At 39.1% G+C, this 27,361-nt stretch overlaps 2 protein-coding genes across 2 annotated transcripts; one reads left to right on the forward strand and one right to left on the reverse strand.

Annotated features, from left to right (window-relative positions):
• Positions 1 to 954: 954 nt before the first annotated feature.
• LOC139742888 (vacuolar protein sorting-associated protein 35-like) lies at positions 955 to 7,391 on the forward strand (the record flags this gene model as incomplete). The annotated part of the gene is made up of 5 exons (XM_071653398.1): positions 955 to 1,083; positions 3,345 to 3,524; positions 4,469 to 4,708; positions 5,688 to 5,831; positions 6,561 to 7,391. Coding segments are annotated over 5 exons (873 nt in total), but the record flags the coding sequence as incomplete, so codon positions are not given.
• Positions 7,392 to 16,579: 9,188 nt separating this feature from the next.
• LOC139742892 (cystine/glutamate transporter-like) lies at positions 16,580 to 26,873 on the reverse strand. Its single transcript, XM_071653400.1, has 10 exons — positions 26,267 to 26,873; positions 25,242 to 25,367; positions 23,871 to 23,973; positions 22,775 to 22,819; positions 20,972 to 21,095; positions 20,500 to 20,603; positions 19,899 to 19,995; positions 18,960 to 19,106; positions 17,452 to 17,626; positions 16,580 to 16,653 (listed from the first exon to the last, which is right to left on the reverse strand). Exons 1-10 carry the CDS (start codon positions 26,871 to 26,873, stop codon positions 16,580 to 16,582), a joined length of 1,602 nt encoding a protein of 533 aa, XP_071509501.1.
• Between the last annotated feature and the right edge of the window lie 488 nt (positions 26,874 to 27,361).

Here is a 27,361-nt window from a genome sequence, read left to right on the forward strand (position 1 = left end):
AGATTATTATGAAGGCAGGCATCAGATAAAACAGGTGTGCACGGTTTTATGACCAAAGACATTTACAGTTCCAGGATTGTTGTTATCTGTAGACACATCCATACAGTAGTAGGCCTACATGTTTCTGTTCGCATTTTTTTTCCTCTTTTTTTTTTTGCCACTGCATGAATGAACTCTGTAGCTCAGTCAACACTGGATCCTGTCATCCATAGCCCTATCATCTTTGTTGATAATAGAATGCTTATGGTCTTTGATGACATTGATCTAAAGTTAATCTTCAAAGCCTAATTGAGCATTCAGACCTAGCGTCAGCAGATAGTTGCCCCCTTTACCCCCCCCCCCCCCATAGAAAAAGGTAAGAAAACAAACTCTGTTTTTACTTAATTACCGCAACATTGAAAACCACATGTGTGCACCCACATATTATGTGCTACTGCACATTCAACAAACTTTGCCAATGAAGATGATGTTTTATATTTGAAATAATTTTCTTGTTCTAAGGCATGAACTCCCCACACATTTGGCACAATTGAGGTAGTAAGTATGTACATACAATTATGGTGTACAATAAATTCATAAATGTTTGTCCAAAGCCACAAGATGATGTTCATTTTTTTTTTTATATATATTATTTCAGAAAATGGGACATAGCAACCATCAGTTGAATTGAAAAGGCAAAAGACACAACTTTATAATAGCATAACTTGTTCAAGTACAATAATGTAGGTGCAGAGGGAATTATTTGGTTGATCTGCTTCTTCTTGTTTACTGTGCATGTTTGCTTATGTCTTACATTGGTAAGATTCATATGCATTTGTCACTGTTAACCTGTTGAGGACGAGTTCCGAGTATATCTCGCGCAAGTGTCTATGGGAAATGCATGTTGTAGCAAAATCAGCCTGTCTTTTAATGGGTTAAACATGTCACTAAATTGTCTGATCATGTTTCTGTCAATTCCAGATCCTGAACACAGCCAGGAAACACTTTGGCAGTGGAGGCAACAAAAGGATAAAGTACACACTACCGCCACTCACGTTCTCCGCCTTCCGGTTAGCATTCAGGTACAAGGATCTAGCAGAAGAGGTAAGGAGACATCGTAGAGCACACTTTGTAAAGTAGAAAAATGGCTTAATGGACCAATTCACATACGTGGTTTGAATTTAGCTCGCAGAAGCTGATATGCCTATTTTGCGCTTGCTTTTGTCCATGGACTTCACGTAGTCCATGGATTTGACTTAGAGTACCTTTTTGACATCGAACCAGTGTGGCTCATCATGACCCAAATCACTGTAATATTAGTGTTTAACCTCTTATTCTAGCATATGACACAATGTGTCTGGTTGATACCGTTTGCTGACTATTGCTAGTCACCTGTAGATAACAGTAACTCGGTACTCCCTTTCATTTTACAGAACAATTTCTATAACCCTTTCATTCCTAGCTCTTTTGTAGACCCTTTCACTTGGCAGTACCAATAGATAACCCTTTTATTCTCAGTACCTCTGTACACCCTTTCATTTTGCATACTAGTTTCTATAACCCTTTCATTCCCAGCTCATTAGTAGACCCTTTCATTTGGCAGTACCCTATAGTTAACCCTTTTATTCCCATTACCTCTGTACACCCTTTCATTTTGCAGAACAGATGCTATAACCCTTTCTTCCCAGCTCTTTTATAGACCCTTTCTTTTTGCAGTACCCTTTATATAATCCTTTTATTCTCAGAACCTATGTACACCCTTTCATTTTGCATACCAGTTTCTATAACCCTTTCATTCCCTGCTCATTAGTAGACCCTTTGATTTTGCAGTACCCTTCTTAACTCTTTTATTCTCAGTACCTCTGTACACTCTTTCATTTTGCATACCAGTTCTATAACCCTTTCAATCCCAGCTCATTAGAGGACCCTTTCATTTGGCAGTACCCTATAGTTAACCCTTTTATTCTCAGAACCCCTGTACACCCTTCCATTTTGCAGAACAGATTCTATATCCCTTTCATTCCCAGCTCTTTTATAGTCCCTTTATATAACTCTTGTATTCTCAGAATCTCTGTACACCCTTTCATTTTGCATACCAGTTTTTGTAACCCTTTCATCCCAGCTTATTAGAAGACCCTTTCATATAGCAGTACCCTATAGTTAACCCTTTTGGTCTCAGTACCTCTGTACACCCTTTCATTTTGCAGAACATATTCTATAATCCTTTCATTCCCAGCTCATTAAGTAGACCCTTTCATTTGGCAGTAGCCTATTGTTAACCCTTTCATTCTTAAAACCTCTGTACACCCTTTCATTTTGCATACCAGTTTCTATAACCCTTTCAATCCCAGCTCATTAGAAGACCCTTTCATTTAGCAGTACCCTATAGTTAACCCTTTTATTCTCAGTACCTCTGTACACCCTTTCATTTTGCAGAACAGATTCTATAATCCTTTCATTCCCAGCTCTTTTACAGTCCCTTTATATAACACTTTTATTCTCAGAACCTCTGTACACCCTTTCATTTTGCATACCAGTTTCTGTAACCCTGTCATCCCAGCTTAATAGAATTTCATTTAGCAGTACCCTGTAGTTAACCCTTTTATTCTCAGTACCTCTGTACACCCTTTCATTTGGCAGTACCCTATAGATAACCCTTTTATTCTCAGAACCTCTGTATTCTGTTTGATTTTGGATACCAGTTTCTATAAACCTTTCATTCCGTGCTCATTAGTAGACCCTTTCATTTTGCAGAACAGATTCTATAACCCTTTCATTCCCAGCTCTTTAGACTCTCTATAGACCCTTTCTTTTTCTGCAGTACCCTTTTTGTAACCCTTTTATTCTCAGCACCTCTGTACACCTTTCTAATATGCAGAATAGTTTCTATAAGTGGGCACTATTCCCCACTTAGAGTCTCCTTCCCTTAAAAGTAGAAAATCTCTATAAGAGATTAGAAGAATAAGTTCAAAAAAAAAAATCTGTAACACCATCCGTACTGTGAGCAAATACATTAGTGCTAGTACTAAGGATGCTGAACTTGCGATACTCAAGTTATCCTATAGACCAATCCAACCTGTCAGTGAATTCGCCACTATTACTAAGGTGTCCCACGCATGTACAACATATGTATGTGTATGGTGAATGCATGATAGATATTGCAAATGGCTTGCGCCTACCGCAATATGTATCATGCAATCACCATGTGCGTACGCGCATGCGACAGCGGAGCATAAGCAGATTTGCTGCCAGGTGGAATTGGACTCCCGAGAATCCATCAGAACATGTATTTGATGTAAGGGATATGCAAACTCTCTGGCATCATGACTTAATGAATTGATTTCTCTTTTCCCCTCTGTACACAGGATGATAAATGGGAGAAGAAGTGCCAGAAAATCTTCTCCTTCTGCCACCAGACGATCACAGCCCTAATCAAGGCAGAGCTGGCCGAGCTGCCGCTCAGACTATTCCTCCAGGGGGCGCTAGCTGCTGGGGAGATCGGCTTTGAGAACCACGAGACGGTAGCCTACGAGTTCATGTCCCAGGTAAATTGGGAATATCAGGCTTGTCTTGGCGCGACCCGTAAGGGGAGGGATTAGGAATGAGTGAAGTTCTCACTTGCATTCTTTCTTTTACCTAGTAGTTGGAGAGAACGTAAGAAATGTGAAGTTACCTCATTGAGAAAGGGCCTCATTGAGAAAGCGTTTAATTTTGGCCACGTCTATAAAAATTGTATGAAAACAACCTTAAGATTATAACTGCTGTGTTGTCTGTGTGTCAGAAGCGAGTGCGTAGGTGTCAGAGAGAAAGAGGGAGGAAATAAGTTTTGTTTCACAAACCTGTGGCAAGAGTTACATTGTGCGGATGGTTACCTTGGTACTGTAAAATCAGAAACAGTTGCAGTGTGAAACTTTCGTGAATTAGAGCTGACAGCCTCTCTTGTGGCATGAAACTCACAAATTGGCGACTAGTATCCAATGCATAGTGTAGACAAAAATGTTCGTGTGCATTTTGCTTTCGCAAATCTTGACTTGCGAAATTCTAGTTTCATGCATGCGAAAATGTCTGTTTTATAGTAGTCAGGGCCAAAGGCAATCATGAGATTTAGTTGTTATTTGCTTCTGTCTTTTAGAGAACTCATAGTACTTTTGGAGAGAGAGTGGCTGTGTGTGCCTTTTAGGAGTGTGTGTGTGCGATTGGAAGTCACAGGAATACTGTATTACACCAAATATTTCTTGAGGTTTTTATATTTGTGAATTTTGTGAGTTGGATGCTATTCATGAATTTAAAAGCATACAAAAATATTAAATGTGATCCTGACATGAATGTGATGGGTGTGTATACATTTCTCCATTCAGTACTGTACTCCACAATCATGAATTTAACCACTTGCGAAATTGTCGGGATCTCCCGATTCGTGTAAAATTAGAATCGCTAAATATATGGCACATACAGTAGATGAATGGAGGATTTTTATGTTTGTTGCTAGGCGTTCTCACTGTATGAGGATGAGATCAGTGACTCCAAAGCACAGCTGGCTGCCATCACTCTCATCATCGCCACCTTTGAGCGCATGAGCTGCTTTGGGGAAGAAAACCACGAACCGCTGAGGACGCAGTGCGCCCTCGCTGCCTCCAAGCTGTTGAAGAAGCCAGACCAGTGTCGGGCCGTCGGGGTGTGCTCACACCTCTTCTGGTCGGGCAGGAGCACGGAGAGCCAGGGCGAGGAGGTGAGCTGTGTAGTTTGGTTAAACTCTTTGTGTGCCACGTTCGCATACTTAAACGCAGTCAATGGCTTACCAAGTTTGCATACTTCGCTCAATGCCCAAACGCGCACAAAACAATCCATAAATAGCAGTTCGCTACAGAACATTGCAAGTATCATAGCCATACCTTTGTCATAAACTTCTCCACAGTAAAACTGATAATGTTCTGTACAACTTTGCTGGATTGCATTCCTATCATAAACACTTCCCTGAAAAGTTACTTGGATTTGAACAACAAAATTTTCCTAAAATGATTATTTGGGGTCTTAGAAAAATGTGGCAAATGGGGTGGTTACACCATGGCACACACAGAGCTTAAAGGGGATTGTAGCAGCATTGTTGCTCGAGTTTTGCAAGTCTGGAAACCTGCAGTTTTACGCAGAGCATGTACTTGCTTCTGTGTGTATGTGCATACCCCAAGTAAAGGAAGCTTTAACTTGGCTTGTAAGAAGGCCTGTGTATGAAAGTAAGCTTTTATTTTATTTAATTGTTGGTGGTTGATTGACTAGGTTGTATTGTTATAATAATCTTTGCTTTATTGCATGGGGTCCATGAGAGTGGATTATACCCAGTCAATCACATTACTGGATGAGGAGGTAAAACATTTTGTTACATATTTAGGAAGCATTTACAAGACCCTAGAAAATCTATACTTCTCTAAAGTTATACTCGATGCTATTTCTTGATTTGATAAATGTGTATGTCCTTCGTGTGTAATAGTATTCAATGGCAACCAGGGGCCCGTGTCATAAAACTTGTTATCAGTGACAACTACTACATTCTGTGACAAATTTGCTCTCGGCCAATCAGCTGCAAGGATTTCAGTAGCTTGTCACAACTATAACAACTTGTCACTGATAATAAGTTTTATGAAATGGGGCCCAGATTGATATTGAACCACCCGAATAAACCTCGTCCTGATTTAATGATATTTTCTTGGCAGATCCATGATGGTAAGAGGGTGGCAGAGTGTCTGAAGAAAGCGCTCAGGATCGCCAACCAGTGCATGGACCCCACCGTTCAAGTGCAGCTCTTTGTAGAGATCCTCAACCGATACGTCTACTTCTATGAACGGGGCAACGAACAGGTACACAGAACTTGCGATTTAAGATCACGATACATCTATCAACAATGTTGCCATATTCTACTTTTCATGAGAAGTTATTTATGGAGAAATCAGATGGACCCACTTTATTGTCCTTTCCTCTCTTGTTTATCTTTTCTCATCTTTCATGTCTTGCTTGCACATGTAAAACAGAGCTGGCAAGTCTCTTTGATCCTCTAGAAGACTGCCTGAATAATTAGATACATGTGTATGTCCATCTTCATGTTGCGACAAGATAATTTTAAAGCCCTCAGATTTAAAAATTATTTTTGTTATTCAAGATGCATATGACATGCTAGGCTCCCCCTGATATAGCTCTTACACAGGATATCTATGAGTGTAATGTGTGAATGCTGGTAACCCTGACGTTGTAAGTCCTATAGCATTGGAATTGTTTTCCTACCATACCAATCATCTATCCAGAAAAAGGCATGGACTGGAGACAGCGTACCATAAAACCGGAAATTTTTGACAGCGTGAGACTTTCTTGAATTTTGTGAGGAGCCAAGATTCATGAAAGTAAAATGCACACCAAAGTGTTTGTCAACAAATGCATTGGGTGCCAGTGGCGATTTGCAAAAGTTTTATGCTGGGAATGTTCAGGTTTTACAGTACCTCCCAAAACATGACCTCAGCATCAACAAAAACACAGTTGTAATCCCTAACGTAATGTGAATTTATGTAATCATTTTCCATTTTCCCCTGCCACAGATCACTCTGATGGTGCCAAACCAGCTCCTGGAGAAGATCCGGGAAGACATGCCCAACCTGGAGGATAACGAGGATACAGAACAGATCACCAAACACTTCAACAACACCATCGATCACCTGCGCACCAAGCAGGAGAGCACAGAGGAGGGCTCCCCGTCCTTCGAGGGACTGGCCCTATAGAGACTGCCTCGCCCCCCTGGGGTTAGGGTTCCGCGGTCATCACCATGGCGACACTCATTTCCTCTGACAGATAGTACCTTGTGACTTGAAAAAAATAATGGGGTGAAATTTCCTTGACATCTTTTGCCATTATGTACACAATATTAGACAATTACAAAGTGTGTATGTAAATATGTTCTCTTCAAAGTCCATCTTTCTCGTGTTGGAGAAAGGGAAAAGAGAAAAATGAATCTCTCAGAGAGATTGGATTGTATATTTTTCTTTACACCAGTGACAGTTACTTTGTAGGGTCATAGAGGACAGAGACAATAGAAGACATCACCAAACTGGTTGTAGAGGATGTAGCTTGGTAGTCTAGTTTCATACCAGTGAAAATGTTTGTTTATAAGAAAGTGATAATGACTGTCTCTTTTGTGTTACACATGGAGAGTGCAAAGTACTAATATACCAAGTGCTATGAACCCTCTTGTTTACTTGCCTGTGGTAGCTCAAATGAGTAGTAAGGGGCTCTAGACCACACACCTATCGGGGCAGATGGGAGAAAGATCATGTGTGATATCATGACTCACAACCTTCAGTTCCTCTGGGCACCTACGTCTGAGCTCCATTCACAAAAAGAATAGACCTTTCTTAAATGTGGTATAATTCAGTGAATTTTCTTAAATGTGGTATAATTCGGTGAATTTGTTACGTTGTCTTGAAATGGAAGTGCGTGCAACCTGTTTGGAAGGAGAGATGGTAGGAATGTAATGTTACTCTGTTCAATTCTGTTTTCTCTGTAGACCACTTAACTCATTGTGGGGGAAACAGGAATGTGTTCCTTGAGAATTTTCCCATCAGTTGAAGTAGTTGTCACTGCGATGCTAGGATGTCACAGACAGAATTGAAATATGTGTTGATGACAGAAGTGGCAGTATGTTCCTTGATACTGTCTGTTGTATGTGCTAGAATGGAGATGGTACATTTACGTAGGCAGTTATGATTTGTGTGTTATGTTGAATATTAGCACATTCCTCTCTACATTTGTATACTCTATCAACACACTCAGACATAGGCATATATTGAAAACAGCTAATGTGATACTCGATCTGCCGAAATGAGTTGATCAATTTCAATTCTATTCAATCATACTTCATTTCCATTCAGCAAAAGGGCATACTTAATGCAAAGCATACATCTAACAAACAAATTATATTGTTTTAACAATTTGTAAGAAGTACAAGTCTTGAAGTATGATATAGAATATATGCATGAATGAATGTATAATGAGAGAAACGATGCATACTTTGCAAAGATGACAAGAAAATAGATGTGTATGGGTTATTTTATTTTTTGTAACCATGCTGCATGTGATGTGAGAGGGATGAGAGGCAAGTGTGATTTCTTTGTCAGAATTCTGTGATTTTAATTTTGTAAATGAATCATTCTAGTTTTGTCGCCGATCCTCATTTGTTGACCAGCAAACAAAAGGTTGGGTGACATAAACTTTTGTTTGTTTGGTGTTTTTTTTTCCTGGGAAGATCCTGGCTTACTGTAGTACTCTTTATTGGTAGTGTGTGAATAATTCAATAGCCCAAATGTTGTGTAATGGAAGCAGAAATTCATTTACCCTATCATGTGCAAACGACTTCCATTTTGAAGTTGTTTTATGATGCTGTAGCAAGTCTTGAAACAGAGAGACTTTTTTTTCTTTTTTTTTGCCAGGATGTCAATGAGATTAAGCTGACCAGAGTAGCCTAGTTTAGATTGTTAGGCGCTAGTAATGTTTAGAGGCATACCAACAGTAAGCTGCATAGCAGGTGTAATCAGAAAAGGTTTGTGACTTTGTATGTCTGAGAAGTGGGAAGGCACCACTGATTTGATAGAAAGTGAGAAAAGGACTCATTTTGTTACACTATTATCTGTCTCATGTTCAAACTTGGTATTTACTTGAGATGTATCCTCATTGTATCTCTTCACTGTTTCGCTTGTCTGGTATTTGAAGGTGTGCTGTGAAGCAGGCATCACACTGTCCCAAAATTAAACAAACATGGACATATGATAGAGGAAATGTTCACATTTGGCTCTGATCTTATAAACATTGTATCATCCCTGAGGGCATCTTAAGCCCATTGTATGGCCACTGGTGGAGTTTCTCTGGCTCCAGCAGCAACTTGCATTGTGGGGGCGCTGTGGCATAGTGGATAAGACTCCCGACTCCCAATCGGAGGACCCGAGTTCAATTCCCGCCCAGTGCATACGTCCTTGGACGAGATGTTTTTACCCACCATGTCCCTCTCGAACCAGACGTGTAAATGGGTACCTGGCAACGCTAGAGTAATGATAATGGCAGGGCCCTCTGGTAGAGCAGTGGCAACACTGAAGAGGCTACCATGGGTAAAGAAGACACTATTATTACTATTATTAACTTTGTGAGCAGTGGCATAATCTTTGTGTAGCCTTTTCATATTCATACATGTATTGCGATCGTGTGCAACTACGGAACAGTGTGATGCCACCCCAAGGAATGTAGACATGCATTCCATGTACCGCATGATGTAGCTATCTCTAGGGATGGGAAGAGATCTGACGGGGAAGAGTATGGAAGTTTGGCCTGCAGGTTAATGGCAATAGGCTATGAAGGCATGGTTTTTTTCATGAGTGTGTGTGAAAACCCTTGATGCAGTGTTACATGAGAAAATGTACCACTGTACCTAAGAAGAGACCTCAACACATGAATGGCTGGTAACATCAGTGTACAGTTGATTAATCACAGCTATGACAATGCAGTGACATTATTGTTCATACAAATGTACTTGCCTCTGAGTGACGCTCCGGTCACAGCCCACTTATAACCATCGTAATTTTGTCAATGCAAAAGCTGATCCACACGTCATGTTGTGGTGGAACAAGCAAATCTTACATTTGGTGGCATCAGTATATTTCTAATATGTTATATTTACTCTCTTACCACTTCAAATTGTGTATGTATAGAATGACCTTTGTGAAGGCAGACAGAGAATTCAACATTAACAGGAAATATGAATTACTTATTGAATGTATTTGAGAGTACAATGTATGTCACACTCCCGAGGAAGGAGACATTATTTGAATATATCCATCAGTTGCTTTTGTAGTGTCAACTCTATGTATTTTACTGAATTCATGAGTGTGTATGTTGACTATTTTAATGATTGTTATATGTATATTCTCCAGATGTCTGTTTGTACAGTGATGCATTTTTTTCTTTTCTTTGAGTGCAGGAAGCTTCTAAAGTATTTTGAAATAAAATATATGAGAGATATAAAACAAGAATGTACGTGGAGAGTTCCTGTTTGTGATTCATGGATGGATCTTGGTGTGAACTTGGACTCAATACTAGATAATGAAAACGGCCAATAAGTATGCTTCTATGTTTAGTATTTGTTTTCTTCATAAAAATTAAGAAACTGTTTTGAAATTAAAGCAGACGAACTGAAATTTGATTAAGCATGCTCAGTATGTGCAGTTTTCCCTATCTTTAACCCATCTTGATATGATTTTTTAAATTTATTTGATTATTTATTTTTTGGAAGGGGTAGGGCTGTCTGTTTTGGGAGCTCACCTGTGCAATAGAAACTCAGAAATTAAAAGGAACGAACTGAAATGTGATTGAGCATGCTCAGTACGTGTAATTTTCCCCATCTGTAGCCATTTTTCTTTTTTTCTTCTTTTTTTTTAAGGGGTAGGGCTGTCTGTTTTGGGATCTCACCTGTGCCCAACCCCCTGGCAGAATGGGTGAAGTGAGGTACACTGTATTGCAATAATTCACTGTCTGTTCATTGTCCGTCATACATATTATGTACGTCGTGTGAAAAGTAGTTGACATTTTTATCATCTGCTGATTGAAAAATTTTATGTGGATTTTAACCGAACTTGACAGGGATTATTGAGGAAGGGGGGTCATTGTTTGTACAATGGTGTTAACAACCCTATTTAGGGGGCTCCGAAGGCAGAGTCTGAATATCCTAAATTTGCACATTTTCATAATTTTTGTCAGTTTTATCTTCTGGAAATATGGGGGATGGGATGGATGGGGGCTGGATTTTGGCCAAACTTAGCAGGAATCACCAATGGAGGGATGGGGTCATGGCTTGTATAGTGGTGCCCCATTCGGAGGCCCCTTGGATGGGGTCAACATCTTCAACCTTAGCTAATATCATTTTCTACATATTCATCTTCTCGAAAACAAGTGGCTGGTTTGTTTTTTGTTGTTTGTTTGTTTGTTGTTGTTGGGGTTTTTTTTTTTTTTCTTGTAGCAAACTTGGCAAGAATCATAAGTATTGAAGGGGAGGGACAGTAAAAGTTTGTACAGAATACTAATGGAGGTGGTGTACCAGGCCCAAAGGGCGGGTCTAAATACCCAAATTAGGAGGATGCTTCCCAGGCAACCTGCAGCAATCCTCTATTTGTTGTTGTTGAATACTTTGTTTCAGGTTATGTGTCATGAAGGTGAGATGTATTGCTCAGGAGAGGCCCCTTGTTTGATTGTTTGTTTGTTTGTTTGTTTTTATTATTCAAACGAAATGGCTGTTTGAAAGTTTTACTGCAATTTTACAACCACGCAAGCAGACACGTATAAGTGACCATTACGGCCAGTTTACACACGAAAGAGATCACTCCAAGCAATATTTACAAGGAAATCACTGACAGACTCACATGAGGTGACAAATTTGAACTAAAGTTCAAGTAACTCTGGTTTGTTTGTTTGTTTGTTTTTATTAGGTTTATGTGCTATAAAACAAGATGGTAAAACAAAACCATGGACCATTTTCTACCCTAAGATACAATCTAAGATCCAAAATGATATCTGTAGAGTTATGACTTTACACCCCAGCAGTTGACCACCCACATACAAGCTTTAAGGGGATGAACCACAATGTGTAGACCCTGTACACGTACGTCATTTACAGGGAAGATAATATTGACATGCTATAAGAGAGGGTCAATTTTTAAATTCACAAAAATAAAAATTAAACACTTGAATCTACTTTCATTCTTCCCATCCCACATAGAAAGTCTCTCGTATTTGATAATCAACCAGGATAAGGGTAATTTCTTTTAGCAGAAAATTACAACAATAAAAATTAGGTTCCATGCAACTAGCGTATTGTATATGGTATACACAATCATTATTGTTTCTCCTGTACATTCATTAAAACTAATGTTCTTGTGTACCGGTAGACACCACCTGTGCAAAGCATGCGAAAAATGTCGGCTGCATATCATGACAGGACATATACACTACATTAATGCAAAACGAACGGAAAGCCACTGGCGTAGCCAGGGGGGGGCGATGGGGGCGGTCGCCCCCCCCCCCCCCCCTAAGATTTGGACCGGGGATTTGGGAGGCGGAAAAAAAATGCGTGTATACTGTATGCATGCACATGAAGCGGGTCTCCTTTGCAACCTTTCATCAAATAAGATATTTTTTTGAATAGTTCACCCAAAGTGTGCACCAGATCGTTGAATTTCAGTTCAAAATATGCAAAATTTCTCGTGCTTGGGAGGGGGTATCCCCCTCCCAAACCCTCCCCATCTGTGCCTCTTTCCCTAGCTAAGTACACTTTTTAGATTTACAAAAAATTCTGAATAATTCTGAGTCCACAAGACTTATATTCCGAAAACTGAAGGTTCCCTCATAAGGGGAATTTCCCCTTTTAATCGACCCTTTCCTCCCTCAGTCCCCCCCCCCATCAGTTCTTTTTTTTTTTAGTGATTTTCCAAATGTTGATTCCATCAAATATGCGTATACGAGATATCTCAATTTCAACCTTAAAAAGATAAAAGCTCCATCGGAAGGGAAGGGTGGAGATAACACTCGCCCACGCCTTCTCCCTGCTCCCCCCCCCCCCCCCCCCCCGCCATGCAAAGAAGTAGACTGTGGCTATACCCAGATCGCTTTATTTCAATTCTAAAAACGCAAAAGCTCCGCGAGCGGGAGGGGGAATCCCCCTTCCCCTAAGCTCTAGACTTTATACATACGCACAGATGGTGCACATTCGGAATAAGAGCTAAATTCACACTTTTAACACTTCGATGAAAAAGCATTGCACCAAAAATGTGCACCAGATCGCTGAATTTCAGGTCTGAAAACGCAAAATCACCTTCGTGTGGGAGGGGATATGCCCCTATCTACACCCTCGTGCTTTTTCTGTTTTAATGCTGAACAGACAGTGTTCATGATATTCAGTGCAAGAATTAATACAAGAAGACTAGTGTATTTAAATGATACCATTTTATAGGCAAATTGTTCAATAATAATCTACACTAAAATATCCTGCTACCTTAAACAAGTGGGACTGTTTCACGTCGATAAAACGCGCAAAAACATGCATCAAATTGCACCATTTGCAACATCAAAATGCAAAAAGTTCTTACCGTGGGAGGGGGACACCCCCTCCCACACCCTCCCCTCCCCCCTCGCTTGTTCCGCTCGCTCGGGTTCAGTCGCGTTCATGATATTCAGTGAACAGAATTAATACAAGAAGTGTGTTTAAATTATACAATTTTATAGGCAAATTGTTCAATAATAATCTACACTAAAATATACTGCTACCTTAAACAAGTGGGACTGTTTCACGTCGATAAAACGCGCAAAAACATGCATCAAATTGCACCATTTGCAACATCAAAATGCAAAAAGTTCTTACTGTGGGAGGGGGACACCCCCTCCCACACCCTCCCCTCCCCCCTCGCTTGTTCCGCTCGCTCGGGTTCAGTCGCGTTCATGATATTCAGTGAACAGAATTAATACAAGAAGTGTATTTAAATTATACCATTTTATAGGCAAATTGTTCAATAATAATCTACACTAAAATATACTGCTACCTTAAACAAGTGGGACTGTTTCACGTCGATAAAACGCGCAAAAACATGCATCAAATTGCACCATTTGTAACATCAAGATGCAAAAAGTTCTTACCGTGGGAGGGGAACACCCCCTCCCACCCCCTCCCCTCGCCCCTCGCTCGCTTGCTCCGCTCGGGTTCAGTCGCGTCCATGATATTCAGTGAACAGAATTAATAAAAGAAGTGTATTTAAAATTATACCATTTTATAGGCAAATTGTTCAATAACAATTTAATCTACACTAAAATATACTGCTACCTTAAACAAGTGGGACTGTTTCACGTCGATAAAACGCGCAAAAACATGCATCAAATTGCACCATTTGCAACATCAAAATGCAAAAAGTTCTTACCGTGGGAGGGGGACACCCCCCCCCCCCCCTCCCACACCCTCCCCTCGCCCCTCGCTCGCTCCGCTCGCTCGGGTTCAGTCGCGTTCATGATATTCAGTGAACAGAATTAATACAAGAAGTGTATTTAAATTATACCATTTTATAGGCAAATTGTTCAATAATAATCTACACTAAAATATACTGCTACCTTAAACAAGTGGGACTGTTTCACGTCGATAAAACGCGCAAAAACATGCATCAAACTGCACCATTTGCAACATCAAAATCCAAAAAGTTCTTACTGTGGGAGGGGGGACACCCCCCTCCCATACCACACCCTCCCCTACCCCCTCGCTCGCTCCACTCGCTCGGGTTCAGTCGCATTCATGATATTCAGTGAACAGAATTAATACAAGAAGTGTATCTAAATTACACCATTTTATAAGCAAATTGTTCAATAATAATCTACATCAAAATAAACTGCTACCACAAACAAGTGGGACTGTTCGACGTCGATAAAACGCGCAAAAACATGCATCAAATTGCACCATTTACAACATCCAAATGCAAAAAGTTCTTACCGTGGGAGGGGGGACACCCCCCTCCCACACCCTCCCCCCCCCCCTCTCTCCCTCCCCCCCCCCCCCCCCCCCCTCTCTCTCGCTCCGCTCGCTCGGGCTCGGTCGCTTCGCTCCCTCGCAGACTAACCGCCCCCCCCCTAAGATGAAATCCTGGCTACGCCGTTGCGGAAAGCGTAAGGCAAACACTCGTAAAACTCTAACACCTCATGATTACCCATTGTATCCATCAATATTCACCTTTCAAGGCACTTTAGATAATTATTGCGCATTGCGTGAATTTCGCATTTATGACAACTTACCAGTTGCTGATGGTATACTTGTTGACTGTACGGAGTCTGGGAATGTAACACCTTTTCGATTCCTATCCCTGACGATGTATATACACTGCAAAAAGTCCGGTGTTAAATAGTGAACACCGACTGGTGTTAAATTTTCGGTGCTCATTTATGGTGTTAAATTAACACCTACGGGTGTCATTTCCAAATTTTAAACTGTTTTTTGAAGAGTTTCTTAGTAACCGCACTTATTGTTGATTTTTAATTTAAACAAGACGATCAAGAATTTTACATTAAAATACTAGATTTTTGAAAAAAATGTGAAAATAAATTTACACCAAAGTAACACCAGCTGGTGTGGTCCCTTATTAAAGCTGGACGGGTGTTAAACCATTGATATTAACACCAGCAAATATCAAATCAACACCATGTGGTGTCATTTTTGAATTAACACCAGTACAGTGTCAAAATAACACCAGGTACAGTGTCAAATTAACACCACGAAGTGTCAGGTGAGCACTTTTCAACACCATTACAGTGCATTTTTTACACCTGTGGGTGTGGTCCTTTATTGAAGTTTGATTGGTGTTAGATTTAACACCTGTGGTGTTAAATCTAACACCGATGTTTTTACAGTGTAGAAGTGTCATCCTTATAGGTATATTTTATTTACAAAACCTTGTTAACATCTCATAAGATTCCCCTTGATAACGACGCAGGCCATATCTTAATCGTTACCTTTCTCATTGTTGTGATTAGAGTCACTTTGACTTGCGGAGATTTCAGTTATCATGAGTTGCGCACTATATTACTAATGATAATCTCAACAATGATAATGGTGATGGTGGCAAGAATAATAATAATTATGATAATCATAATAATTATAATAATTACTTAAACAGTCATAGCAACAGTGATAATTTCACAATATGCACGTTTATTATTATTATTATTATTGTCATCATCAACAACAACAACAACAAAATTACTTCTTCTTCTTCTCGAGTCACTACGCAGACGGTTACGGTGACAGACAGCTAGAGCACTGTGTTATTGCAAAAAAGTTTATTATGTGAAAATGCAAGGTCACCATAATACATTGTATTCACAAACTTGCGTATGCGTTGTCTTACTTCGCGTTCGGTTCATAAACCTCCAAACGAATATGCTTGCGACTTTACTAGAGCACGAAAGCGCGCACAAACGAAATATAACTTCCCAATGTAATGGTTGTTGAAAATTGGAAGTTTGCTCCTATCTGTACTACTCCTTCGTACTGCACGCCTGGGGAGCTGCAAGTATTTCTTCGCAGATTGGTTGATCCAAATCGTATACATAATGTGCTCAAAATATTGCGAAATGGTGCATATTGCTTCTGAAGTACTGGGTGGGTGGGGGGACATGTACAAATCTAAGCGCGTCATCGTGATTTCTTTTGAACATTGGAATAATTACATCACGTAGCTACTTACTTACATCTTCTCACATCGTTGACTTTCGAATTCGTCTTGTTTGACTCGTTGCTTCATTTAAAAATCCATTTTTCTCTCACAACTGTAAAGTCAAGACACGGTGACATTTTAACATCGACCACAAATAAAGGACACATCTCAGTATACCATGATTGAACCGCCACCTTGGCTGTACCATGGAGCTAGTAAACTTTTGTGCGTAATTCAATATAGTACATAATATGTAGCTCCGTTTTCCGAGCTTTAATGTACGTGTATAAGGTTGGTGAATTCCCTCCTGCTTGACTGGTTATTGTTCCCATTTCACTGCGTCAAAGCTCGAAGGTGTCAACTCTGTCGGGTTTTGCCACCAAAAGAAGCTTTTGCAGGAAACGGTTACAACGTCCTGAGAAGAAATGAGAAAATATTTCTTTTTTAAATGTTCAACACCAACTATCCCCCAAATAATGCAGTGTGGCTCTAAACACATAATTCGCTAACTCGAAATCTTTTGGTGATTTCCAAATACCAACTTGTATAAACCTCTATCTCATTTCTCAGCTTATTTCAAGTAATTGTCACTGTTGGTATGTTAGATGTAGTCTCATATCTGTCTCTACTGCTTGCCAACACCGAGACAGACTCCATATAGTGTAAGAAATAACCATCATCATTAATTTATATCTTCACGAGGCAGTGTTTCCTAATATTTGTTTGTTTGTTTGTTTGTTTGTTTTTTCTCACTGTCGCGTGACTGTATAGTAGAATCACTACTTTCCAAGACAGCAAAATACCTGAAATCACATATTTTTCTACTCTGGTCCTTACGAAACATATTTTCGTTTATATTATTCATCTATTTATTTATTCATGTAGGCTCCTCTTTATGTATGTATGTATGTATGTATGTATGCATTTATTCATTCATTTATTTATTTATTCATTTGTATTCTTTATTCATTTACTTATTTACTCATTCATATTAATTTATATATCTCTTTATTCATCTATTTATATCTATATCTATCTATCTACAATTTATTTATTTATCTATCTATCTATCTATTTGTTGTTGGCAGCTGAATAGCCAAATTATTCAGATATCATAAACAAAATTTCCCGATAACATGGTTCTCTCTATAAGATATTACACGGAGTCACATTTGGTGAACAGCGTACATGTATATCCCTGTTTAATACTCACCGACCAACCGCAGGAAAGCCCGTGGTCTCCCGAGACGTATCAGGAAGATTTGAAGCGGGAAAGCAGGCACTATCAATGCCAGAATGAAGCCGAGGACACGCGGGTTGTTGTAGACGGCCAGCCCGGTGAGGAACACGCAGTAAGCCACGAAGATGACAGGGAATACAAACGGGACCTACGGATCGGGAGGAAAAGTCAAACAGAGGAGGACAGAAGAAAACACAGTGAAACAACGTATTACAAAATGTTTCAATGATATGTATACAACATGTGTTCATTTGGACCAATACCATCCTCGACAACCAAGAGACATAATTAAGCAGACTTCCCGCTTCAAACTTTCCGAACCCCGAAATAGAAATAAACACACAAACCAGAGCAAGCAAACAAAGTACAATTATGATAGAAAAGAAACCTTCATTCAAAATAAACAAGTGTATCATAATTATGAAGTCACTAGAGAAACAGATGTAAAATAAACGAATAGATCAGTACATTACTAAATCCACAAGTCGCTGAATGCGACAAAGGGAAGTAGATCAAGTCGTCGTTATTTCATCTTCACATGAGCTTAGGAGTATACATTACGAACGATATAGTCCTAAACTTGTTTTCTTCTCACAAGAGTCCCTTGTATGTCTATAGAATTTGTTTGGGAATTAGGGCCCATATACCATGCACTCGATCAAAATAATTGTGACGACAAGTGAAGTTTCCTTATACAGCTCATCTACAAATCACGTTACATCCGATTACATACAATATTTAAGTATACCATTCAGCGGTATACATGATTGCGTGAAAGCCGATCATTTTGTGATTTATCTCATTAGTAGAATATCACTATGGGAATGTTCTACCACTAGAAAATAGTTTCGTGTTAATACAGAGTGAATGTCAAAGGAGAACAGTGCGTCAGCGTACGTTGTACTAAATTTGGGTTTATGCGCACTATACGTGATGGGACGTTTAAAGACTGCAAGCACACTATGTGGGCTTGCTTCTAATGCTGTGAAAATGGCTATGTTAATGACGGAAATATTCAAGTTGCAGGTATGCGTTACTTTCAAAATACATTGGCAAACCAATACGACATGCTATCATTTATCATGATGACTTCTGCTGTCGGGAATGTACAGACGTTTCTAGCTTCAGGACTTGAAAAACTATCTTGAGGGAGTACTAGTCTTGTACTGTCGCTCGAGGTTACGAACTCCCTACAACATTTTAAACATTTCGGTTGGATAATCTTCAATATTTCCTCCCTCGCCAATCACCATTTTCATGCAATATTGTCCATGCGATCTTCCTTGGGTGTGTCGTTGATCCTATAGGTTAAAGTTGTTGACATTTGATTTAAACGAATGTTTTTCCTGTACCGGCATTTTTTTTTTTTCAGTCATGATCACTGACATAAGAATGAAATCAAAGCATTGAATAAAGATACTGTAAAGAATCAGTGTCTTTATTGCTCACTGATACATAGAGTCGAGTTCTTCACCCAGTACCTTAAAGGGTCTAGTTAGATCCGGGTACTTCACACGGTAGACCAGCACCATGACCACAACGATACCACCTGTCAGCCACTGGAAGGGGCCCAGAGTCGCCAGGAACAGCTGGACATCCACGCAGAGTAGCAACAGAGCGATCGGCAGCTGATGCATGAACAAAATGTGTTGTAATGTTGGGACCAAGCAATAATTTTACAGTATGTATTGTATAACCTGTTGTTGTTTTTATTATTATTATCATATGGTGTGATATGAGTGTTATTATGTCTTATTAATTACAAATCGCACATTGAAAACTACAGAAGCATGTGGCATTAACTAATGACCTTTTGTAAATATTGAGAGAGAGACAGACAGACAGACAGACAGGCAAACAGACGGGCATAATCACGGAGAAGAAAACAAATCACATGAGCAGAAATGCTGCATGACTTCTCTAACACCGTCACGCTAATTATCATTCATCCACAAGTAAGAATAAAGTTGTACTAATTTTCTTGTCGATAGTTTTGACGTATTCAGAGTCGATAAGAGAATTTCCGTATTTCTAATCCACTTTTTTTTCAGCAGTATTCAATAAACTAGAGTAAGTTCGTTTTTGCGATATCAAAGTGAATGTTAATTGTCATTAGTAATGATTAGGCAAATCGAACATTCTATTTATTTTGAAAGGTGGTTGATTTTGCCTGTTTCTTATATGCACTCGACATTTCTTATTAGACCTGTGATACTGAAACAGATTCTTAATTGGGAAGATACGCGTAATCATAGATCGCTACAATTTGTTAGCATTATATTATTGTCTGACATGTTCTTAATTCCGTGATTGGCGGTTTGATTTGTCGCGATATTTTGTTTTTTCTTTCATATGCCTTCTGGTGACATAATTCTGCTGGGTGTCTGTACATGGTAATTAACACCAATACAACAACTCACCATGACGATAATAGCCGGGAGAGGTGTAAGATACCTAAGGTGTACCATGGACCAGAGACTGGGAGACTGCCCCTCACGACCGGCTGAGAAAAACATTCTGTACGGATTACAAAGTCGTGGTTTGCAAACGATAATAATTCACATATCACTGAATCTAACTACCTATATAGATTGGTTGACGAGATAGGGTTGGTTTTTCGACTACATCTGCCTAACATTAACTATATACCCTCTGGTATATAGTGTGAAAAAGGAACTATGCCCCTGCGGGCTCACTTCATTCAAGTCCCGGCTTTATTTTGAAAGCTTTCCCTTTACAGGCTGCTCCTAGTAAATATTCAAAACGAGCGCTTACGAACTACATAATAGGGACATATCTGATCGGTATTATCTGGAATTGTGTGATTCGTGTAAGAATTTCGCCTTTCTCAATATGAATTAGGGTGTCGGATACGATTTCTTACGCTCAATCAATGTATACAGTGAATCATTTGCATATTATATGAAAAGAATAATTTATAGCAAAGAGACGAAGCTGCATTACGGCTGACCAAATTCTCTTTTCTCATAGTCAATAATATTTCAAAACACACTGTGATACCTTGACACAGAGAGAATGAGGACATTCATGTCGGAGAGGGCGCAAATCAGGATTGGTAGATGTACCAGATATGACCAACGTCCGAGCACCTTTTGACCTATCAGCTGAGAAAAGGTAAAAGCATGATAATCATACAGGTTACATGCCTACGTGTCTGTGTTTCATACAAATATAATAAGATTGTCGTGTGGAACTTGAAATTGTCTTTCTCCCCTCCTTATAAATGCACTTCAAAATTGATACGTTGATTACAAAGAGACATGTTCATGCTCTTGTTCACCTTTAAGTACTCTCACACATCACGTGATTTGCATTGAGACGTTTTATCATCATCGCTTTTTAATGAGCACAACAGACACACACACACACATACACACAAAGAGTGAAATTTACAATTCAAATAGCGTCATAAGAAATGTTATGTTTTACGGTATGTGTGCATGTCTGCTTGTGTATGGACGAAATATCTTACCATAATTACTGGCTGCTTTGAAAGCAGTTCGTTGGGAGTAAGAAGTGTTCCATAGGCTACGTTGAGTAAGATGCACAATACGATGGCTGCGATCAGCGAAAAGGACATCGTATGTTGGATGGTTCTGGGAAAGCAGAATGTAATATGTAGGTGAAAGTAGGTAACATATTCAGACGTTAATTAGATCCACACCGATTTACGGATAACAAATTTAGAAAGAGACGCGTGAAGCTCCTTTTACCTACAAATACACTCACGGATCATTGTCTTGTGCATGAACGGTTTTCCCGTGCAATTTTCTCAGATTTTCATTCAAATTCATGAAAAAGACGTTCAACTTCAAACGATTTTCATCAACCCTCTACTTCCATGGTTCATTTTTATTCTTTGAACATTCGATTTCGTCCGATTTCATAAGTTCAAGTTCAAGATCAAACGACGCTAAGTTGTCATTCAATTTTACGCCAGCTAGATAGTATTGTCCCTGGTAAAAATTTAATTTCTTTTATAGGCACACGTTAATGAGCGCGTTCGAATTCAATACACATTTAAGCAAATTCTGTAGTTCTACAATTCTTACTGCCTTTCCTATAATGTTTAATGTCCCTTTTCACAATTTGTAATTATTTGCTTTCATCTTTTACTTCTTTGTAATCGTTTCTTCCAGTTTCACGTTATTCCCTTTCAGCATAGATATAACACCTACAGAACGATCATAAATCATATCATATACGTCTATATTCATTTTTACATTTTGTATAACTCCACCCCTTGGGTACGGCTTTTTGATCAGCCCTCCCGTATCCACGCTATACTCTACAACAATAGACCTAGTCGTACACCTGCTCTTTTTCAAGAGTGTCGGCAGTTATAAAATGGAGCTACATACTTTAGTAACTCCATAATTAGAATCTTGCTGGTAGTCAAATGCTTCAGCCAACCTAGCTCTGTCCAAATTCGAGATATTCATTGTATTCTGATAGAGCCGCCATGTCATATGTAAATGAATGCATATGTATGAAAGTGTCGTTATACGGGCTGATCCCTCGATGACGGTTTATTGAGGAATGGGTTATTTCAATGTAAGGCAAAGGTCCCATTTCAAGGCTCATTACGTGTGCATTAATCTATTCAAACAGATGAAGAGATGCTATAAAAGTAACGAAAACCATTGCCAAATGCTGTAAATGCTTCATGCATTTCAATTCCTTCACCTTCATCGAAACGGTGCTGCATGGTGTGAATTTGAATGCGTCTCATGTACATTAAATTTTTTTAATTTTTGAACGCGCTTTTGACACGTTTATGTGAGAAAATCATGATATCGCATGTCGGTGACATTTATTTGAATGAAATAATAATCTTTTTTAATGTCGATCTCGGTGATCATTCAACTTCGCTTGAAATTGTATGATCGCATCATTAAATAAAATGCAAATCTCAGTGACTAAATTGAACGGGAAAACTTATAGTGTCACTGTGTAGGCCCTATACCGTATACGTGTAGCTCGTATGAGCTATAATTGCAATGCCTTACCTTGTACTTTATTTACGGAACTGGGCCTTTGTTGTAGTGGTTTGTTTGCTTGTTTCTTTGTCCCGTCGGTCCGACCGTCTATCATCCTTCTGTTTTTGTCTTCTATTCACCTTTCTATGTCTCATACCCTTTCTCTTTCAAGGTTCAAAGTTCAACCCGTACTCAGCTCTTCCAAAACTATTTATTTTGTGAATACTCCAAAATGCAATATTCAAGAAAGACCAGAAATTACTGATATTTGAATGCATCACTTCAAACAAACTCACTTTTCTGGAGATTTGATTTCTTCTGTTATGAAAGCAAGGCTCTGCCTATGGAGAAAATAAGGGAGAGAGTCACGACATTAGGTAAAAATGAGTATAACGTAAATGTAGGTATATATCATTTTGTACCTCTGGAATGATGTATATAAATACCATTTGGGCACTTAGCTTGACTTTTGAAATCCCTTCGCCCATACACTTCACCCTTTTGGTGCCTGGGGCTTTGGACAGTGTGTATACAACGCTTTCGGGTTTACGTGCCAATACACAAATATAATGGTTAAGGAATGTGCTGACTTGGCTGCAAGCATTAGGTTAATAATTTTCTGTCATAAGTGTTTTTTTCAAATCCATTTGTTTATAGAAGCGAAAAGTTACGTTTGCTTATTTTTTAACTTATGATGTAAAGTTTAGTTAATATGTAATCAAGTCAGAAAGGTGGATTATCTAAACTCAGGAGAGCATCAGCGATTAAATCATTAATGTTTGTTTGAGGCATTTCAATCTTGATATATCAATATTGTTCCCAGAGACAATTAGAATGTTATAATATAGTTTGGTTAACTGACGAAACAGGCATCAATGTCGGCATATCATCGGAGTCTAAACTTTAAACATAATATTTATAACATAAAGGAAGAAACAAACATTCTAAAAATTCACCCCCCCCCCCCCCCCGGACCCCCACAAAAAGAAGGACCTGGACAACAACAATAGAACATTGGAGTGAATTTTGAATGCAGACGAGAAATTCAACTGATTCTGTATCTATAAATTTCTACTTCCAGTCATATGCACTATGAATGAGGAGAGGACAACAACAACAACAACAACAACAACAACAACACACAAACACACAGACACACACACACACACACACTCACAAAGATGGCTCAGTCAATCCGTTCTCTGAGAAAGTGATTCCTAGAGAGTGTTTTGTTTTCTTATATTCTTTTCTCGATTTCGGTGATCAAAACAACAACAGCAAACAAGCAAAAAAACAAAAGTCTCCACCCTGGTTAAAAGGTAGTAAAAGAAAATGAAAAATAAAGACACAAACACAACGATACGAATAAAACTTACCATCTTACTTACTTACCATCCGGAATAGGACATTGAGGCCACTGCGAAGGCGATCATTACATTTGGCTGACCGTTTGAGGGCGGGTGCCACGCGTTGTACTGAAGGTTGGACAACCTGCCTGGTCAATTTAATACATTAATTTCATTATCAGATCAATGAAATTAGGCCTTACTCATATAGAATATTTGATACCACATAACGATTTTAGGTACAAGAAGATTCAATAAATCCTATAACAGCACATTTCGAACTTATTTGATTGATGATGGCGCCTTAATACGACTATTCCAACAAACACACACACACACACACACACTCTCTCTCTCTCTCTCATACACGTTTTGAAATGCCTGAACAGGCAATTGCACACTATATTCCACTTGACTTCAATACACTGAGTATAAGATTAGACGAGCAGACTGATGGCTGCTTCGTAGTGGAGTCTGAGTGACGTTGGACCTAACCACACACATCACGGGGGTCAACATCTACCACAATGGCATCCCTCACTATAGGCTATAATACTCTTCCATATGGTCTGTCCACAAAATATCATAAAAATCACAATTTTGGTTGATGATCTAGCAACTACAACTTCTTTCATACTTTCAGCAATCGCTATTGATTATCAAAAGACCGCAATAGTCATTTCAATGCAATGGAATGAATGTAACACATTCTTACATAACTTCATGTAAGAAAAAGAAGTCATAATTTCGTTAAGATTTTTTTTTTTTTTTGCAGGTCTATGAGAAACTTGTAAGGTGATGACATCATTATTTCCCAAGATGCTCGTGTGTTTTATGGTTTTAATAGATTATCACTTTCAAAGAATACCTAAGAATAAGAAATTTGAAACTTTCTTATTTCATTTCCGATTTTGATAAAACTTCTACCATTCCGATGATGATATGGTGATGATTTCATGGAAAGATAAGATTAATCAAAAAGGTTTTAATGTACTTTATGAATCACTGAATAGTTGACTAAACTAAAATCGCACTCAAGTTCAGCGTCAAAAGAAACAAAAAAAGACTCTCCTACTTGTTTATGTCTTGCTCAGATGAGCTTTTTTCAAAAAAATTAAACCCGATACACTCGGCGAAAACTAGGCTAAAACCTGCTTGAAACATCTTGTGTAATGTACACACATATATATATATAGGCCCCTGTGTGTGTGTGCATATATATATATATATATATATATATATATATATATATATTACATGTATTTACTTTTTTATTATGTCTGAAGATATGTACACAAATAACTAATTCAACACTGCAACACAGCATGAATAAAAAAACACATATTCATACATTATCATTTGAATAATTGTGTGTATATAGATCAGCTCAAAAGAGAAATAAGTTTGATTAGCTAACCCGAAGCTAGGTCGACGAATCCCAAGACAATAATAGCCAGGAATGATGCGAGTTTCACGAAGGTGAGTATAACTTGCAGCCAGGCGGCGAGCAGCGTGCTACGGCAATGAACGGCCATGAGTACACCTGTTGGAAACCATGGCAACACGAATCAAAATCCAAAAGTCAACGTCCCGGGCATGAATCAACGGGATCTCCGTATAATAATTCTCTACATCCTTTTCGAATTCACATCGCCTGACGATTCAAATTCTATGTAACGTTTCTTATATCTGTATAATGCACTCCATTTTAGTTGCATCTATTGGACAGGGACTAACAGTTTATTAGTGGTGATGCAGTTGAAATGTGGAAATTGTTTTTTTCTCTTGTTTGATTAATGCATTCCGTCTTGATTGCAGTAATTCATTCGGAGTAATAGTGTGCGTGATGCTAAAGTTCTATGTTAGCAGCGATTTCACCCAGGCTAAAATCATAATTGTAATGACATCATTCATGAATCATATCCTAAGACTAACGAAGATTTATTTCATTGTTAAATCATTTTAAGTCTTTTCACTCAAACGAATACATTATCAACTAGTCAAGAAGATTTCTTCGAAAAAAGGCGTTCCACAGAAAAGTGATGCACCATAGCATAGTACATTTCTAAATCAACAATATTATGGGTATTAATTACTCTTTATTTGACAGTAAGAACATTTTCTAAATACAAAAAAGGAATCTAGATGGGCTAATTTATATCATACAAATATTATTTTTATTATACTTTTTATATGAATTGTACTTCTTACAAATAGTGAAACAATTTCATTTGTCAAATATACGCTTTATAATTTGTCAAATATACTCTTAAGCTGTCACCAAGTACACTACATCAAAGTAGATGTCCACAGTCGCTTTGTATTTTGTATCACCTTATGTCTGATGTGCATAAAGTAAACTGAATAGAAATTGATGCGCGCACACATGCACAAAAGAAACCAGTTTTTAAAGCAATGAATTATCAAAGAACTGTGGCTCACATATTAAAAGGCCCGCAATAAGTTTGATTTCCGTGGCAGTGTGGTCCGTGTCGTCACCGCACCTGTTGCATACCAACGCCAACAGGTGGACCGCTGCTAGTTTGCCTAGCACCGAGATGGCAGTGCCCGAGCCCATGACAAGCCCCATCCAAACCTGCATGAAGGCTGGCATCTTGACGGGCAGAGCGTGGAAGAGGAAGATGAAGTCCCCGCCGGTCTTCGGCACGGAGGTCGCGAGCTCGGCGTAGCACTGGGCCCCAACGAACATCATAGCACCAGCGGATAGCCATACCAAGAGTGCGGGAACGAGGCCGCCTGAGTGCACCAGGATCTGCCGTACGGAGAATAAGGAGCCGAAGCTAACACACACTCCGAGTACAACGCACACGCAGTGTAGGGATCCAAAGTGTCGTTGGATTGTAAGTCCAGCCCTTGCGGAGTTCGAACTAAGAGGACTCTCCCTCGAAACGTCCACATCATCGGTTTGGTTTTCGACGTACTCATTTCCTACGAGATCGATGTCGATGGTCGATGTCGTGGCATTGTTGTTTCGACAACGACGGAAACTAGAAGACAAAGATGATCGACTTAAGGAATGTTGTGGCATGATTCCAAGTTAATGCCTTTTCTGTATTTTGTAATGCACTTCACAGAATGATGAATCCCGTAAATTCCAACATCCACTCATTCAAGGAGCTAGCTAGTTCTCCAGTCTACTCCAACCCAAGAAAACAATGGTTGTTCCAAATATAGCGAAGTCATGCTGCCCTTATCTTCTGCTGCTGACGAGTTCAAGACATAAAGATCGACGCAGGCGCACCTTGGGAACAAGTCTGACGATTCGTAATGAGAAACATATGCGCAACGCCGTGTGGCATTCTAGAGACGGGATCGGATACCAGTCTTGCGAATTGAGTCTTAGGATTTCTGTCTCCCTCTCTCCTCCTCTCTTTCCCTTCTCTTAGTTCTCTATCTGTCTGCCTGTCTCTTTCATCCCGTCATCTCTCCCTGTATCTCTCCCCCTCATTCATTTTCTCACACTAAATGTTCACTTTCACATCTTCCAAAGGCCGATAAATAAAGACGTCCAGAGGG

This window comes from Diadema antillarum, unplaced genomic scaffold (genome assembly GCF_040938485.1).
Source record: "Diadema antillarum isolate AM-2024a unplaced genomic scaffold, OU_Dant_1.0 seq00001033_RagTag, whole genome shotgun sequence".
Classification (NCBI taxonomy): domain Eukaryota; kingdom Metazoa; phylum Echinodermata; class Echinoidea; order Diadematoida; family Diadematidae; genus Diadema; species Diadema antillarum.

Excerpts from the sequence above, each read along its gene's own strand:
- LOC139742892 (XM_071653400.1), bottom strand. The coding sequence starts at position 26,873 with ATGCCACAACATTCCTTAAGTCGATCATCTTTGTCTTCTAGTTTCCGT. Across the intron at positions 21,096-22,774 it reads GAAATCAAATCTCCAGAAAA|AACCATCCAACATACGATGT; the intron begins GTGAGTTTGTTT and ends CTGCTTTCCCAG. Across the intron at positions 17,627-18,959 it reads ATCTAACTAGACCCTTTAAG|GTCCCGTTTGTATTCCCTGT; the intron begins GTACTGGGTGAA and ends CCCGATCCGTAG.